The 17238-nt window shown below is 52.3% G+C and overlaps 1 protein-coding gene across 3 annotated transcripts; it reads left to right on the top strand.

Annotated features, from left to right (window-relative positions):
- The first annotated feature begins 212 nt into the window (after positions 1 to 212).
- On the top strand, positions 213 to 12621 carry Cd40 (CD40 molecule). 3 transcript variants are annotated; one of them, XM_021638646.2, is made up of 9 exons: positions 223 to 405; positions 4538 to 4616; positions 4893 to 5018; positions 5276 to 5422; positions 5743 to 5836; positions 8647 to 8708; positions 10939 to 11031; positions 11148 to 11179; positions 12089 to 12621. In XM_021638646.2, the coding sequence occupies exons 1-9, from the start codon at positions 355 to 357 to the stop codon at positions 12257 to 12259; spliced, it is 855 nt and encodes a 284-aa protein (XP_021494321.1). In that variant the 5' UTR covers positions 223 to 354; the 3' UTR covers positions 12260 to 12621. The 3 variants fall into 3 exon arrangements, with proteins under 3 accessions (XP_021494327.1, XP_021494321.1, XP_021494312.1); XM_021638637.2 differs by having other exon boundaries at positions 8647 to 8747; XM_021638652.2 differs by lacking the exons at positions 8647 to 8708; positions 12089 to 12621 and having other exon boundaries at positions 213 to 405; positions 11148 to 11175.
- The last annotated feature ends 4617 nt before the right edge of the window (positions 12622 to 17238 follow it).

Raw genomic sequence — 17238 nt, 5'->3', positions numbered from 1 at the left:
CCCTGTGGCGCTCCCCAGCCCCAACAGGAATCCTCCCCTCTGCTCCCTTGCCTGCAGGAAGAAGGTCCTTATTCCTGCTATAGGTTTTTGGGGTCCTGGGGATGTAGAGAAAGAGCTCTCGTTGGACCATGCATTCTCCCGCCACCTTCGTGCCTGTCCCTTAAAATTTTGGGGTAAATCAGACTCCTGGGAAGGTCCTGGGGAAATCCCTGCTCAGCAACTAGCCAAAGGCCCTCCGTGATTGGTACCCGAACACCCCGCCCCTTTCCTGGGCGGGACTTCTGGCAGGGACCTCGGAGTTACTGAGGCCTCCCTCGAAGCCCTGCGACTTAGCCGCTCAGACCTCGCCCCGCAATGGTGCCTCTGCCTCAGCAGTGCGCGCTCTGGAGCTGCTTGCTGACATTGGTGAGTGGCTTCTGTCCTGATCCCGAGAGGGTTAGGGATTTGAGAGTGGGAGATGGAAAGACTTCGGGGATGAGATCTTCCCAGCTGATCTGGGGAAGGCGGGAAGGGGTGAGTGGGATGGGCACCGGTCTTGACTAAAATTGAGGTGGGCTGTCTCTCTCCGCCCGGAAGGCGGGGGTCCTGTTCTCCCTTGTAGTCCACAGAGGGAGTTTAGGGAGAATATCCCTACACGGTGCCTGGACAGCTTTATCCGATTCAAGTTTGGGCTCAGGAGCTGGCCACAGAGACTGGGAAGGGTTAGTAGACAGGAAAGTAGCCTGACTAGGGGAAGGGGCGGGTCGGGCCTGTTTCCTGTCACTCTCCCATTGTGGACAGCCGCTTGCTACCACTGGGTACCTTCTTGCTGCTTGGGGCCACGTTCGCCCAGGGCATCTTGTGGGTAAGAGGTCCTGGGTACTTTATTTATTTATTTTTTTGACAAGAGGTAATTTGATATCCACCGTACCCCTGTCACAGCCAAGCCAATCTAGGAGAAATCCCCAAGTTTGTGCCTCTGCCGCTTGAACTTAAGATAGCACAGGAGACACCCGGAGGTGACACATAGCCATGGAACCCAAGAAAGGGTGAAGGGACCGGACTAGGTTTCTCCAGACACCACAAGGGCTCAGACCCAACCAAGCACATCTCGGGGGTTTTCAGACGCTGGCCCTTGATTCACTTTTGGTTTAAATGTATTTCTGCAGTTCCTCATTCTGGAGGCTGGGAATCCCCTGGCTACCTGGATCCCATCGCACTCCCCTGGCTGGGCTTCCCTTGCTTTCAAGCACTGTAGATTCTTTTTGGTTGGTGACAGGGACTTGGGTATTTCAGCCGGCTTTGAATCGCCTATGCGGGCAGGTGTCATGTTACGGACCTGGTTTTCTGCAGCTGGGACAGTTACTGCCCGATGTGCGTGCCTGTCAATCATCGGCTCTCACCTAGCCCAGGCTGGCCTCAAACTCACGATGTAGTTGAGGATGACTCTTAATCTGCTTCTTTTTTTTTTTTTTTTTTGGTGCATGCATGGTTTGCATACATGTACACATTTGTGTGGGTACACGTGTGCGCTTGCATGTGGTGGCCTGAAGTTGATACCATGAGTCATTCTTAGACACTCTCCCACCTTGCTAATCAAGGCAGGGTCTCAACGAAACCCAGAGCTCCCCACATGGCACGTTTCGTTCTACAGCTTGCTCTGGGGATCCCCTGTCTCTGCTTTCCGAGGCTGGGATTGCAGGGGCGCTCACTACAAAGACCTATTTACACGTGTTTCTGGAGATCCAAACTCCGGCCCACACGTTTACGCGGCAAGCACCTTAATAGCTGAGCCGTCGCTCCTATCCTTGACTTTCTAATCCTCCTGCCTCCAACCCCCTCGTGCTGGGACTACAGGCGTGCATCACCATGCCCGATTTCATGTGGCACTTGGAACGGAACCTAGGGCTTCAGGCATGCTGGGAAGTCACTGGGGCAACAGAGCTGCAACCCCAGCCAAGGAGTGTAGACTCCAACACGTGGCCTGGCAGGGGTAACTGTAGAGGTCAGCCGCAGGAGAGGAGAGCAAGGGAGGCGGGTGCTTTACAGACTTTAATCTTCACCCTAAACCAGTGGTTCTCAACCTGTGGGTCGTGACCTCTTGGGGTGGGGGGTTGTTGTTAAACAACCCTTTCACAGGGGTCATCTAAGAGCATGAGAAAACACAGATTTATGTAGCGACAAAAATAATTTTATGGTTGGGGGTCTCCACAACAGGAGGAACTGTAAAGGGTGGCAGCTTTAGGACAGTTGAGAAGCACTGATCTAAGCGACAGCCTTTAGGGAGACGGGATGCAGGAAGAGGGTGGAGCGGGAGAGAGGTGCATGAGGGCCTTTCGGAAGGAATGGAGGAAGAAACAGAGGCACAGTGAAGGGTAGTCTGGACTACCAAAGTCTGACCTTGAAAGTCACAGTCTGGGCTCCAGGTAGAGGCTTGGCCCTGACAGAAATAGCAGGAGCTTTTTATTGAAGTCTTCCCGTGCATGGGCCTGTGAGCGAGACTGCGTGTGGCCTTCATTTGATTTCTCCTGACTCCTCTGATACACAGATGACCAAAAATGAGGCCTAGAGAGGGGAAGAGTTTTGCCCAAAGTCTCTCAACATGGATCTGAATCTCTATCTGCCTGACTTCTGAGTCCACCACGCACATGGCAAGGGGTCTCCAAGCTGTGGCGGCCCTAAGACCTTTTGTGGAGGAAGGACCAGCGCTTTGGGGAATGAAAACTGGGGCTGACAAGCCACCAGAGGGAAGGTGTCTTTTTCACCTGCTCACAGATGCCTTCCAGGACTGTTTACTGCTCTAGGAGAAGGGTGGGAAGTCCGAGGAGGTGCTGCCCGGCAATGACACACTGCTGGGCACAGGACCTCCCGATGCATTTCAGTCAGTGAGAGCCAGGCTAAATGAGAGCTATCAATTTCCTGGATCCTGGACAGCCAGACAGTTGCCAGGGTGCAGACACCCAGCAGACCCTCATCTGTGTGAGCTGATTAAAGCTGCTCAGAGATTGGTGGATTTTCATGCTCAAGGACTGGTGGGTTTTCGCAGGATTTCAAACCTGGAAATGGGCTCAGACCTTTTACTCTACAATTTCATTCTTCTTCTTGGTTTTGGTCTTGTTCTTGCTCTTGATCTTCGTCCTCCTCCTTCTCCTCTTCTTTTAATATTACTTATATTTATTTCATATGAATTGGTGTTTTGCCTGCATGTATGTCTGTGTGAAGGTATCAGATCCCTGGATCTGGAGTTATAGACAGTTGTGAGCTGCCACTTGGGTGCTGGGAATTGAACTTGGATCTTCCTCTGGAAGAACAGCCAATGCTCTTAACCATTGAGCAATTTCTCCAGCCTCTACCAATCCTTTTCTTTTTCCTTTTTAAAATCACATTATTTATTTATTTATCTATCTATCTATCTATTTATTTATTTATTTATGTGTGTGTACATTTATCATGCACACATATACACACAAACAAAGAGATCAAAGGACAACTTTTGAGAGTTTTTTTTTTTTTTTTTTCTCCTTCTACCATGTGGGTTCTGGAGATTGGTCATCAGGCTTGGCAGCAAGAGCCTTGACCGCCTCAGTCATCTTGCTGCCCTGTCCTTATTTTTCAAGGAGTAAGTCTCTGGAGCTTGATCATAATCAATGCTTTTTTGTTGTTGTTTGTTTGTTTTTGAGACAGGGTTTCTCTCTGTAGCTTTGGCTGTCCTGGAACTTGCTGTGTAGATCAGGCTGGCCTCGAACTAACAGATTTGCCTGTCTCTGCCTCTCGAGTGCTGGGATTAAGGATGTGTGCCACCACGATTGTCTAGTTAATGCCTGTCAATGACTTGTTAATGCCCCTTTTCAAACTAAAATCAAGAGCAGGCAGATTGAGGCTTAATCACCCTGTCATGAATCTTTTTGGTGTATTTTTAGGGTTTCTTTTAATTTATGGGAAGTGATACTGGCTATTCTCTTGAGGCAACCATAGAGGAGTTACAGTTAAGAGAAGTGTGTTTAAATTAGCAAGAAGCAGTTCGTAGCATGGGTGGTACCAGGATGTTGTAGAAGCCGGGAGAGTGAGACACAGTTGATGGAGAACAAGATGTGTTGAGAGCTTTGAGTTCTGTCCCCTGGGGACCCTGAGCAAGCCTCTCAGCCTACCTGCTGCTCAGCGTTGGCCTCTGTAGAATGATGCTTGTCTTTCAGGCATTCGGTGATAGGCAGCTGGGGTCCGAAACCATGAGAAGGACTGAGGCCAGCTCAGCCAGCCAGTCGTGGGCCTCTGGGGAAGTGCTGGTGTTCTCCCTTTCCTGCTGGGCCTTTGGAGCCCTGAGGAGCCAAGTGGATCCATTCAGGATAGAGAGTTCTTAATTTTCGTTTCGTGAGATGGCAGGAAGACTGTCTAGGTGCTTTTTATAACCCCGTGGCCGTAGAGTAAAAAGCAAATAGGCCCCATTCTGTGGTGGCTCTCCTTTCTGCTTTGGATCTCCACATCTGCTACAGCCTGTGTCTTGCCTAACTTTCAAAATGACTGTCAAAGATCCCTTCTGGTTACACACTTCTGTTTTTAGGTCCACCTAGGACAATGCATCACATGCAGCGACAGACAGTACCTTTCCGATGGCCGCTGCTGCGATTTGTGTAAGCCAGGTGAGAGGTTAACCCTCCCCTCTTGGTTTGCTGACAGATGCAGACCCCATATGTGAACTCAAGTCTGTGAACTCAAGGCTGAAATGACCCATTTTCCCCCTCTTCCTTGATGCCAGACTGCCCCAGGCTGTCCTGTCTCTTCCATCTTGCCCCCTCATGTCGGGTCTGAAATGCCCATTCCGAAGCTCCAGTGCCTCAGCCCCCAGCTCACAGGGTTGTGACATAAACTGAGTCATGGGATTGGCCTGGTCTGCCTCATTTCCTCCTGTTTTTCAGGGACGAGACTGGAGAACGACTGCACAGAACTTGAGGCGACCACATGCATCCCGTGCAACTCAGGCGAATTCTCAGCCAGCTGGAACAGAGAGCTGCGCTGTCACCAGCACAGACACTGTGAACTCAGTGCGTGGGAGCTGCTTGGGGAGGGCCATTTGGGAACTGGGATGGTGTTCCTACCGCTGAAATCCCTCAGGTTTTAGTAGCTGGGGTCTGTCCTGGTGAGTTGGAGTCTGGGTTGGATTATCTGCACCAGGAAGTTAATTGATCATCATCTGCACTAGGAAGAGAGTCTCAGGAAAACAGCAGATGACAGGAGGAGAGGGCTCTCGGTCGGTGCCATCCTTCGGGTTTTCCCATTCTTCCTTCCCATCTCTCCTCAGATCAAGGGTTTCGGGTTAAGAAGGAGGGCACGTCAGATACAGACACCGTTTGCACCTGTAAGGAAGGTCAGCACTGCACCAGCCAGGACTGTGAGGCCTGTGCGCAGCACACAGCCTGTGGCCCTGGCTTTGGAGTTGAGCAGATGGGTAAGTAGCCTGCCTTGGGAAACAGCTCTGTGGGTGGGAGAGAAGAGCTGGGGTCCTCGCTCCCACCGGGGTTGGCCTCTTCCCTCCAGTTAACAGGAAATGGGATCTTTTGAATTCTGGACTTGGCTATGGGCAACCTCCTGGGAGGGTGGGGGGATACTCCGGCCAGGCTGCAGCCTTGGTGGTGGGTTGGGCTGTCACCAGGTGGGGCCAGGAGCTGAAGGCAGGTGCTCTTTCCTGCCCTGCTTGTCTGCCGGCTCCCCTGGGAGGCAGACACTGTGGCCGCTGTGATCGCTGACGTACCCTCCACATGCTCCCAGCCACAGAGACCACGGATACTGTGTGTAAGCCCTGCCTGGTTGGCTTCTTCTCCAATGGGTCATCGCCTTTCGAAAAGTGTCATCCTTGGACAAGGTATAAGGTTTGCCTCTTCCAAACCAATGGTCCTGGGGGGGGGGGGGTCCTGTCTCAGTGTCCTTAGCCACCTGCTGTTCAGTCTCTGCTCCTCCATGGCCACACTCACTCATTTGTGAATGTGACCCTGTGGCTGGCCTAAGGAACTCTTTCTGCCTTTTTTTCTTGTCTGCCCTTGCTTAGTTAGTAAAGTCTGTCCAGCTCCATATCTTCTTGAGGCATCGTGACACCTCTTTCTCCCCTTTTCTGTTTACTTTCTGTGTGTGTGTGTGTGTGTGTGTGTGTGGTGTGTGTGATATCAACTTGGTGTGCTGGTCCTCAGGTATCGTTGATCTTTTGTTGCTTTGACAGTCTCTCACTGGCCTGGAACTTGCCAATTAGATGAGGCTGCCTGGCTGGAGACTTCTAGCACAGGGATTACAACCACATGCCACCAAACCTGGATTTTTTTTTTTTTTTTTTTTAATGTAGGTTCTAGAGATTGAACTCAGGCCCTCAGGCTTACAGGGAAAGCGCTTCCCTGATGGAATTATCTATCTCCACTGCCTCTCTTGACTCTTAATTGCGTTCATTGGGCTTTTGTCTGGGTTCTGTTCTCCAATCACTTTTCCCATCTCTGCTGGGCTCCATCTTCCCCTGGATCTGTCCTTTGGTCCCCCAGATGGTCAAGTTCCATGGCTGAATGTAGTGGTTCGCCAACACATAAAGGCGTACATCCAGAATAGGGCCCTAACCAAGCCCTGAGCCCCAAGTGACAGGCCGTTACACAGTGAGCTGCCCACCTCTGCCTTCACCTCCACTTCAGTCAGGTCTGTGCCTCTGGTCCGAGTGTCTTGGGAATCCACCGCCTCACTCTCCAGAGTGGTCACTTGAGTCGGGCCTCATCACTGTGGTGAAGGATTCATCTCCTGGTAGGCCCCCTGCCTCTGGTGTTTCCCGTGGCAGCTCCTGTACCTATTGCCATCCTGAGCTTCTGTAGCCTCTTTTGGATCACCACGCTTCATGATTTAAAGCCCACCACGGCTCTCTGCTGCCTTTGGGAGGAAGCCCAGACTCCTTGGTATGGGGCTGGCCTTCCAGCTGTGTTTCCCCCTCTCCTCCCTCACACCCTGAGTGCACTGTTTATTCTTCAAAGGATCCTGCCTGGCAGAACCCTTAAACACATGCTCCATTAATTTTTTTACATTTAATTTTTTTTTTAATGAGCAAACCCCTCCCCTCAGGATATTTCCTCAGGACCCTTCCCAGAGATCCTTCTAGGGAACAAGCGAACAAACACCACGTTGGCACAGCCACTCACCCCCACCCGCGGCCCCGCCCCTGCCCAGTGACATTTTATACACGTTGTGGCCAACCATCTATACTTTGTTTATTGCTCACTTTCCCCAAAGGCTAGCAGCTTCTTAAGTGGAGAGTGGCAGCCTCCCCCTCCCTTCTGTGTTTGGAATAGTGCCTGCTGCTGCCGGGCACAGGGCATCCTCTGCTGGTGGGTATTAGCTAATCATAGAGATTCCTGTGTGCAGAGGTCACTGTGCACGCACCACACTGCCCTCTTAGCCGGTGTGTGCTGCTGTTTCGACTTTTGTACCTTCTGGGGGGCCCTTCTGATCTTCCTTTGGGGACCCCCTAATCTGCCTCAGTACGTGTGGGACCCTTACCTTCTCACTGGGAACTGGGATGCCCCTAACTCTCAGGAGGCTTCAGATGAAGATTTGTGAAGGTGTTGAGAGCTTTTTCTCACACACGCTTTCTCTGAAGCCTCTCCTTCACCGCCTTTGCCACGTCCCTCTGCCCACTCTCCTGGGGACCACCCATCCCACATCTCCCATGTCCACTCCTGTCCTGCCTCTGCCTGGCCACTCCTCTGCAGAGCTCTTCCGTGAGCTGCCATGACGTCCTTTCCCGAGGTAGAGCATCTGGCTGGGTGCCAAGGACACTCTCCAGCACACTACCACAGGTGTCACCCACCCGACCTCCCTCCTGTCACACGAGTCCCTCATAGATGGCTCCAGCTTTCACATCCTTCAATGCCTTCTGATCTCCCTCTCACGGAGAAATCTTCCCAGAAGACCCTTAAACCAGAGCTCCTTAACAGGCGCATTTTGTTCTCTGGGGGACACTGGCCACACCCGATGCTATCATTGGTCAGGGGTCTGTTCTGGCCTTTAGCTGGTGGAGGCTGAGGTGCTGTTAAGTATTCTGTGAAACTTAGGACATTTCCCAGCACAAAATATCTGCAGATGCCAAGGTTGAGAAGCCCCAACCTTAGACCAAACTCATCCCCTCCCACTCCTCCTGCCTTGAGGGTTCTGCCTCTGAAACAATGCCCTCTCTGTTTTAGCCCATGTCATAAAACCCGTATCATCCAGACCCCTGCTTATCCCCCCTTCAAAATGGCAGCAACCTTTCCTTTCGCTTGTAAGTTCCCTTCCTTCCTCGACCACTGGGGTTGCTGTGCTATAAGTCACAGGCTAGGTGAACATGGACTCACTGCTTCCTGGCTGAATTCCTGGGCTTGGAAGTCTTATGGTTTGGGGACCCTGTTTCTATCTCTCTTTTCCTCCCTCTCTCGCCCCTCCCTCCCTCCCTCTCTCCCTCCCTCCCTCTCTTCTTCCTTCCTTCCCTTCTTCCCTCCCTCCTTCCCACCCTCCCTTCCTTCCTTCCTTCCTTCCTTCCTTCCTTCCTTCCTTCCTTCCCACCCTCCCTTCCTTCCTTCCTTTCTTCCCTCCCTCCTTTTCGACCCTCCCTCCCTTCTGCTCTGCTTGTGTGTGTGCACGCACATACATGTGTGAATATGTATCTTTGTGCAGCTGTGAGGCCAAAGGGCTGATGGTTCTGAGGGAAGGATCGAGTCAAACTGATGTGCTCTGTGGTGAGTCCAGGGGAGACCAGGACCGGGTCCAAATACCGAGTAAGTATTTGGGAGGCAGGGAACTGAGGGGAGAGACGAGGCACCCAGGGACACTGGGGTAAGGAGTGAGAGCAGGAGGCAGTTTGGGGTGTAGTACCTTAGTTCCCCTGTCTGAGCCTCAGTTTCTCCAACCATGAAGTGAGTCGGCTGCAGCTCCTCCCTCACTCCCATGGTGTAGCGCCTGGCATGGCATTCTGCTGTTTGGAAACTGTGATGCTCTGCTGCCCCTCGCTGTCGCCTGTGGGCTCCCATTTAGATGTTAGGATGAGTGAAGAAAGAGAGGGCTAAGAAAGCCAGGTCTGGCAAGCGGGCCTGTCAGCACAGCTCCTTAGAAAGCTGAGGCAAGGGCTTTGCAAGCTCAAGGCCAGCCTGGGCAGGTTAGGGAGACCCTGTAGAGAGAGGGCTGCTGAGACAGCTCAGTAAGGTAAGCTCGCCGTGCTCCAACCCCAGAAACCATGTAAAGGTGGAAGGAGAAAACCAGCTCCTAAAACTTGTCCTCTCACCTCAGCGTGTACACCGTGGCCCGTGTGCGTGCGCACACACAACAGTAATAAATAACAATTTAAAACCTTTTCTAGGGCTGGAAGGGTGGCGCTTGCTGCTCTTGCTGAGGACCTGGGTTCGGTTCCCAGCACCCACACCAAGCAGCTCACAACTGTCCACAACCCTAGCTCTGGGGGATCTGCTACCTCTGCTGGCACTGGGCACACACATGGCGCCCATACATACACCTTGGCGCCCTCAGACATACATAAAATAAAAACAGACATAAATTTTAAAACTTACCTTAAAAAACAAAAAAGAAAACCAAGAAAAGAGCTGGGCCTGGAGCTCAGTGGTGGAGCGCTTGTCCAGCAGGTGTGAGGGCCTGGGTTAGATTCCCAGTGTCACAGAGGGAAAGGAAAACTAAAAGCGCTGTCTCTTTTCTCAAGATTGGCTTTGTTTTTTTTTTTTTTTTTTAAGTTGTGACTGGAATGGAGTGAGAAAAATCACGTGAGCTCATACGTAACATTTAACAAAAATATCGCAAAGGGACAGTAAGCAAGAAAAGATAACGTTTGATATCATAGAAAAAAAAAAACAAATGCAAAAAACCACAACACCTGTGACGAACAAAATGGCAAATTTTAAAATAAAACGGGACCTGGCCTTGCCGGATGCGTGGCCCTGCCTACCTTACTTCTCCCTAATCTTGGCCCTGGCTCCAGTACAAGTTTATTTAAGAGGCAGGTAGCCACTTATGGGCCAATGTTTGCTCCACTAGTCTCTGCCTCCTGACCTATGAGCCAGGTGTGGTAGTACAGGCCTGCAGTCCCAGCACTCAGGAGGCTGAGGCATGAGAACCCCAAGTTCAAGACTAGCCTGAGTCACTTAATGAAACCCTGTCTCAGAGAGGGCCTGCCTCGATGACCGAGGGTTTGTGTATGTCCCCTTAATTTTTGTGGGAAAGTGGCTGCACCTCTTGACTCTGAGACCACCTGCCTTTTGGTCTTATTGTTTGTCACGTAGAATAGCAATGCAGACATAAGAGATGCTTCGGCTCTCTCCTCCACACTTCCACAGAGATTGGCAGCGCAGGCACGAGAGCTGAGCGGCTGAAGCCTAGGGCGGAGAGCAGGGAGTGTGAGAAGCAGGCAGGCGGGCAGGCCGTCCCTCCACCACAGAGCTGACAAGCCAGGCGGGAAGTTGGCTCACAGGGATCCCCCAGTCATCACAACTGGAATCAACCCTTAGAGAGGCGGCTCAAAGGGTAGGAGTGTTTGTTGTGCAAACATGAGCTAGTCACAGCCACAGGTGACTGTGGCCCCAGTATTATGGGGGCCGGAGAAGAATGACGGTAGCTTGCTGTCTGCCAGGCTAGCTCCAGGCTGAGGGAGAGACTATGTCTCCATAGAGGGTAAAATATGATGGAGCAGGACACCCAGGCCCTCCTCTGGCCTCTGAATGTATGCCGCCTGTCCATATACCAACATACATCATCTCCCCCTCCTGACCCAAGATGGAGTCTCCCAAGTTATAACGATTGGCAAATACCACAAAGTAGTTTAAAAGGTCCCTAACGACCACATTACCCACAATGCTACGCTGTGATATCAGGAGGCCCAAATTCTGGAGCTGCTTTGGGCAAGGGCTGGGAGCACCTGCCTGTGGGTGTACAACAAGTGGGGTCCACCCAAGCCTGTCTCTCCAGGTTTCCAGCTCCGGGAGCGAGCCCTTCTGGTCATTCCCATCGTGATGGCCATCCTCATCCTCAGCACCATCTTTGTGGTGTCTGTCTATATCAGTGAGTGCCCGGGTGGGAGAAGGGAGGGAAGGGAGGGAGGGAAGCAGCCAGGGACTGAGTGACCGATGATCCTGACCCGCCCTCCCCAACGCCCCACCCCTTCTTCTTCTCTCTAGAAAAGGTGGCCAAGAAACCAACGGATAATAGGGTAAGCCAGCCCCGAGGGAGAGAAGCTGGAAAGAGTGAGTGGTGGGCAGGCAGGGAGGGAGGCTCGTGGCATAGGGAGGTGGACGGAGACTCACAGGCACAGGAACCTGAGTTTGGATCCAAAACTCATGAAAAACAAAACAAAACAAACAAAGAAACCTGCAACAGCAGCGCTGGCGGGGGGAGTGGACACACAGGTTTTTGGAGCTTGCTAGTCAGCCAGTCTAGCCGACATGGGGCACTCCAGGTTCCAAGAGAAACCCTGACTCAGAGCGCAAGGGTTGAGAGCGATAGAGCACACCTGAGGTCGATCTCTGGCTTCCGATAGCGCAGATATGTGTGTGTGTGGACCCTCACCCCGTGCACATACACCCAGCACCACACTCCACCTGTGCACACACACACGTACATACAAACACACACATACATATACATACGTATACACATACGCACACACACATACACACATGAGGAAAACAGGCTCAGGGTCTGTCCCTGGAGACAGTAGGGTGACAAGTGGGCTCCTCTCACCCCCACGCAGCCCAGCATCACAGTCTTCATCCCTCCCTCCTACCCACTCCCTTCTCCTCCTCGGGCAGAGCTGGGCAGGCTGGCTGTGCTTTTTCTCTGGCATTGAACATAGAGAAGTCCCCTTTCAGGGGCCAGTAGGTGGAAGCAGAGGGCAGCTTCTCCTTCCGCTGGCTGGCTCCGGCTCTGGAAGTTTCCTGCCAAATTTCACGTGTCCAGCAGGGGGCAGGAGGCACCCAAGAAATCAGCTTTGATACTCCGGCCCCCTTACCCCCACCCCTACCCTAGTGGAAGGGACTCAGAGGAGGGATCCTAATTTCTCAGGGGCAGGATGGCTCTGTGGCTAGGGACTGACCTTGGATCTCATACTTTGGTTCTCCAGGACATACCCCTTGAAGTTGGAGGGCAAATTCCAGAAGAGATAGAGGATTATCCTGGTCACAACACTGCTCCTCCGGTGCAGGAAACATTGCATGGGTGTCAGCCTGTCGCACAGGAGGATGGCAAAGAGAGTCGCATCTCAGTGCAGGAGAGGCAGGCGACGTGGGCGTGAGACGGCTGGGCTGGAGCCGCTGCGGAGGCGGTGGCACGAGGCAAGGACCTGGCTCTGATGACTGCTGACCTCTGAGGCTGGCGGGGATCAAAGACACAGCCCAGTGCAGCCGGCTCCCATGCCTGCTGCTGTCCTCTCATCTCTCGGCTTGCTTTTAAAGATGGAGGAAAGCGTGGGCATCGGGGGTCCACTGGAATGCCCGCAGAGTGCAGCGATGCAGGCCCCAGAGGCGAATCACTGTGGCTTTCACTGTGAGGAGTCATGGACGCGGGAGTCCATGGCTTGTGGCTTGAGCTGCTAGGAAACACCTGATTGCCCTCAGTGGGGGACTGGCTAAATAAATCTGTAATATATTTGTTCAACAGGAGCTCAGAAATACTAGCGGGTGGGATGAAAGACAGAAAGTGGAACAATGGGTAGAGAAACTGCTTTAAGAGACACATACCAAGGCAGATAAGATGGCTTTTGTGGGTAGAGGAGCGTGCTGCCAAAGCCTGGTTACCTGATTTTGATCCCTGGCGCTACGTGGCAAAGGCAGAGAACCAAATCTGGTGGGTTGTCATTTGACCTCCACGTGTGCTCTGTGGTATGTGTACATGTGTGTGTGCAAGTATGTGCATGTGTATACACATAGCCCAAGATGGATGTGGTGGTACATGCCTGTAACCCCAGCACTCAGGAGGAGGAGGCAGGAGGACCAGGAGTTGAAGGACAGCCTTGGGTATACAATGAATCAAGGTCAGTCTTGACTGCATGGTACTGTCTCAGAAAACAAACATTAAGGAGGAACAGCTCCCAATAACCAAAACCAAGGTCCCCACTCCCCCTTCAAACAATGTTTATACATTATATGATAGTGTGTAAGCAGGCTGCAGATTATATTTGAATACAACAGATAGATAGACAGACAGACAGATAGATAGATAGATAGATATGGAAGGAAAGCTGTGATACTGTGAATAGTTATGTGGGGTAAAACAAACACTCCAGATAAAGCATCAAAAATCCCCGCAAGAATGGTCATAAAAGATGGCCTAGAATGGTCTAGAAAGATGGGTCAGAGGTTAAGAACAACAGCTCCTGCAAAGGGTCCTGGTTCGGTTTCCAGCACCCACATGGTGGCTCACAGTCATCCAATTTCAAGGCATCCGACACCCTCTGCTGACATCTATGGGCACTGCACACATGTGATATGCATGCTACACAAGCAGAACACTTGTTTGCACACATCATATAAATGAACTAATTAAAAAAAAAGTGATATGGTTTGGAGTGGGAGCGGCAGTGTTGGATTTCCCATAATGCTTCATTTTTTCCAAGAGAACAGTAGGTTCATATAACGCTTACATAATTAAAAAAAAAAATCATCAGACTCGTACAAAGGAGACCTAAGGGTAGGCATGCTGAGTGATGGGATTTTGAATTTGCTGTTAGGCTGGAAGAATTAGGGTATTTTCTGAGTTTAAGTGTGAGTGTCCCCAGACTCCTGTGCCTCCAGGAAATTTTGCCTCTGTGCTCAGACACGCAAGGCTTCAGGTTCACAGAAGCGGTCTTCCAGGGCCGTAGGGTCTGTGTCCTTCCCCGTTTTTCAGGAGTGGAAGAGTGATGCGCCAATGGTGACAGTTGTGTGCAGTGACACTCTTGGTTCCAAGCTGCTCTAAGATCTGTCTCTCTGCTTTCCAGAACCTAGCCATGGTGGGGAGCAGCTTTCAGGGAGATCCTGGGTCCCCTGCTGCCTTCTGACCTCGCCAATGCTTCCCAGTCAGATGGTGCCCTCTCCTGCCCCACGACAGCATCTCGGGATAAAAATAGACCATCCTGTTCCCTTTCCCTGCTGTGCCAACTGAGGGGGAGCCTAGCCAGGAGGAGCAGCAGATGGAGTGGGAGCAGAGGGGAGGGGAGGAAGGCTGGGGGACAAGGAGGAGCCATGCCAAGGAAGTGGCTTAGAGAGACTCCTACACAGACTCCCGCTGAGGTTCAGCCCAGGGGTCTCAGACTGTTGTGGATCCCGCCCCGCCTGGGAGGTCCCACCGATTGGAGGGTGGGGAGGGCAATGGCTGATCCTGACGGAGGTTGGGGACTGGGGTGGGCAGTGCAGCTGAAAGCCAAGTGAAGGACACCTGGCTTTGGCAGTCTTCCCAGAAGAGCTTCCAGGGCCATTTGGAGGCACCAGGTGGAAGCTTCGGTTTAGAAAGCAAATCTGAGTTTGTCGGAGGGGGAGGGGAACTTTAGGGGCATAATCCTCTTCCCCTGCTGAGAGCCCAAATACAGGTGACACTAGCTTCCATGGCAGGGTGCATATGTGGTGTCTGGGGTGTGTGTGTGTGTGTGGGATAGAGGCAAAATACCCATCTCCCACCTGTTATCCAAGTGATCTTGGGTGAGTCACCTGCTTGGCCTCTCAGTCTCTTGGCCTGATGGAAGGCAGCAGTCCCATCCTCATGGCAAACGATGCTTGCTCCCAGACTCTCCTCCAGGTTAGAGGTTCTTGGAGCTGAAGGAACGCAGTGACCAACTGTGAGGTTTGCTGAGCGACAGATTGCTGGGCACTGCCTCCCTTGTTTCTGGCTCAGGTCTGGGAGCAGGATCAAGAATTCGCATTTCTAGCAAGTTCCCCAGGTGGTCCTGATGCTGCTAGGTCGGAGAGCACGCTTTGAGAACAGCTGCCCTTGGCGGTCACAGTGCTGAGTAGGCAGTGTGTTTCCTGTCGGCTTTGGGATCGATGCCTGGGGTTTCCCTGTCCCGAATATTTGCCTGTTGTGGCTGCAGGCCAGGCTGGGGTTGGCTGGAAGGGTTAGCGCCCAGGAGCACATACTCTCAGTCCAGCTGAATTGAGAGAGGGTCTTATGTAGCCCAGGCGGGTCTAAAACTCACCATATAGTGGAGGATGGGCCTTGGGCTTCTGACCTTCCAGTGCTGGGGTTACAAGCCTGTGACACCGCGCCCAGTTCAATGCAGTTCTAGGGACTAAATCCAGGGCTTCATTCTCGTCAGCTGAGCTGCATCCTGTCACCGAGGGGTGTCTACACTGCTTCCCCAACTCCCTAGAATGATGGAGCCCCACATGCCCACAGCCAGCACATTGCCCTGCTGCTTTCTGTCGTTGCTTTCTAGGTTCAGCTTGCACCCTGGCTCAACTCCCTGACACCCTGTCTGCCTCTATTCTGTCTCCGGTCTGCTTCTGGGAGTTTCTTGTGAAAGTCTGCTGAGCCAAGCATGGGGAAGTAACTTTTGTATCTTTTAGCATTCCTACCAGAGGGAGCTCTGGTTCTAACGCAGCCTGGCCATGAGCTGTCTTTTCTGCAGCATGGACCTCTGTCACGAATCCCTGATGAATGACCAGCTCCCTGAGGGTTCTGCCCAGTCTGAATATTGGATTGTAGCCCCTTCCCTGGCGGAGGGTCTACTCCTCTACTGGCAAGCGGAAGGGTGGCTGTGAGACTGTCAATGGCCAGCAGGTGGCGGCAAGGTAACATCCTAAAGTCCTTGCTGGCTGCTTGGCGGTCCTGGAAGATGAAGGCTCTGCTTTGAGCTGACTCTTGCACAGGCTCGTGCTTTGGAGATGAAGCCTATCTTCCTGCCTCCCTAACTCTCCAGCGCTGGTTAGAACTTGACTGCCCAGTGGGAGGTGTGCTCTCCTACTGTACCCATTTCATGGATGGGCTTAGAGGTCAAACAAGGCCTCCGATTAGAGCTGAGAAATGGATCTAAGTTCACTCCAGTCAAGACTGTGCTTGCCTGGGGCAGATGGGAGTCTAGAAAGAAGGAGGCCACCAGGGCCAGGATCCCTTCCCTGGGGCGGAGTCTACCGGTTCTCTTTAGTGCAGCTCAAGAGGAATGGGAGACCTGTGTGTTGTTTCCCAACACGCAAATGCGGCTAATTCCATAACTTAAAAGGTCTTGGCAATTGCCCAAGACCTCCTGATATGGAGGGTTTGCGATGGAAAGACCAGGAATCTCAGTGTGTACACTCTTCTGGTCTTGAGCGTACGTGTGTACGTGTGTGTGTGTTCGAAGTTCTGATGGGAACCTGAGCCAGGTCAGGTAGACTGTTCTGAGCATGCTGTCTCCGTTCTCCGCCACCTTGGCGTCCTAGGCTTTACTGGTACGCTCCGACCTGGGCCCACAGCGCTGCTGTAGCACTGCTGTAGGCACTGCTTTCGGGCAGCCTAACTAGGCACAACGTACCCTGAGGTGGGCGTTCGAGAGGTGTACCCTCTTGAAGACTCGGGCCTTGCGGGGAGTTCCTTGGGCAACAGAAGTTATTAAAGGCTGTGCCTGGGAGGATTGCTCTCCTCTGGGAGTCAGTCGGGCATAGAAAATTACAAACCCATCTGCAGGGGTGGGGAGACGTGGTTTTAATTTAAAAAGGAGGGCATCTTGCTGCAGTTAGGGGTGGGGAGGTAGTTCCTGAAGGAGGCTTTTCTGAGACTAGTGTGGTGAAATAGGGATTTTGCCCCGGGGCAGTGGGCTAGGGTCCAACTTTTCTTCCCACACTCTCTCCTTCTGTCTCCTTGCAGACTGGTGTGTCCTGCTGGGCCTTGGCACTCAGCTAGTTCCCTGCCTCCTCCTCACCCCTGGCCTCCCTCCCACTCCCTTCAGGGACCGGCTGGCCCTCTGCTCCATCCTTCCCACTTCCTGCCCACCTCCTTCATCCCTAGCTCCTCCGCCCCGCCCAGGTTCTCTTTGGAACAAGTGTTATTGTTTTGGTTAATTATAAAAGTCATACTCCTTCATCACACCCCACCCAAGCAATAACCAGGACCAGGAAAACAAGGCCACCTGTGAGCCTCCCACCGTCCTGCCAATCATAAGGTAAGGAGGCCCTTTCAGAATTGCTTTCTGTGCCACAAATAGTTTCTAAACTTGAGATATTATTATATGCACTGTTTTGTAAGCAGCCTTCTTTGCTTAGTGGGCTACACCAGACGTCTCTCCATGCCAGTAAATACATAGATCCACAGCATGGTTTTAATCGC

This window comes from Meriones unguiculatus, chromosome 4 (genome assembly GCF_030254825.1).
Source record: "Meriones unguiculatus strain TT.TT164.6M chromosome 4, Bangor_MerUng_6.1, whole genome shotgun sequence".
NCBI lineage: Eukaryota > Metazoa > Chordata > Mammalia > Rodentia > Muridae > Meriones > Meriones unguiculatus.
This window is presented reverse-complemented; position numbering and strand designations above follow the sequence as displayed.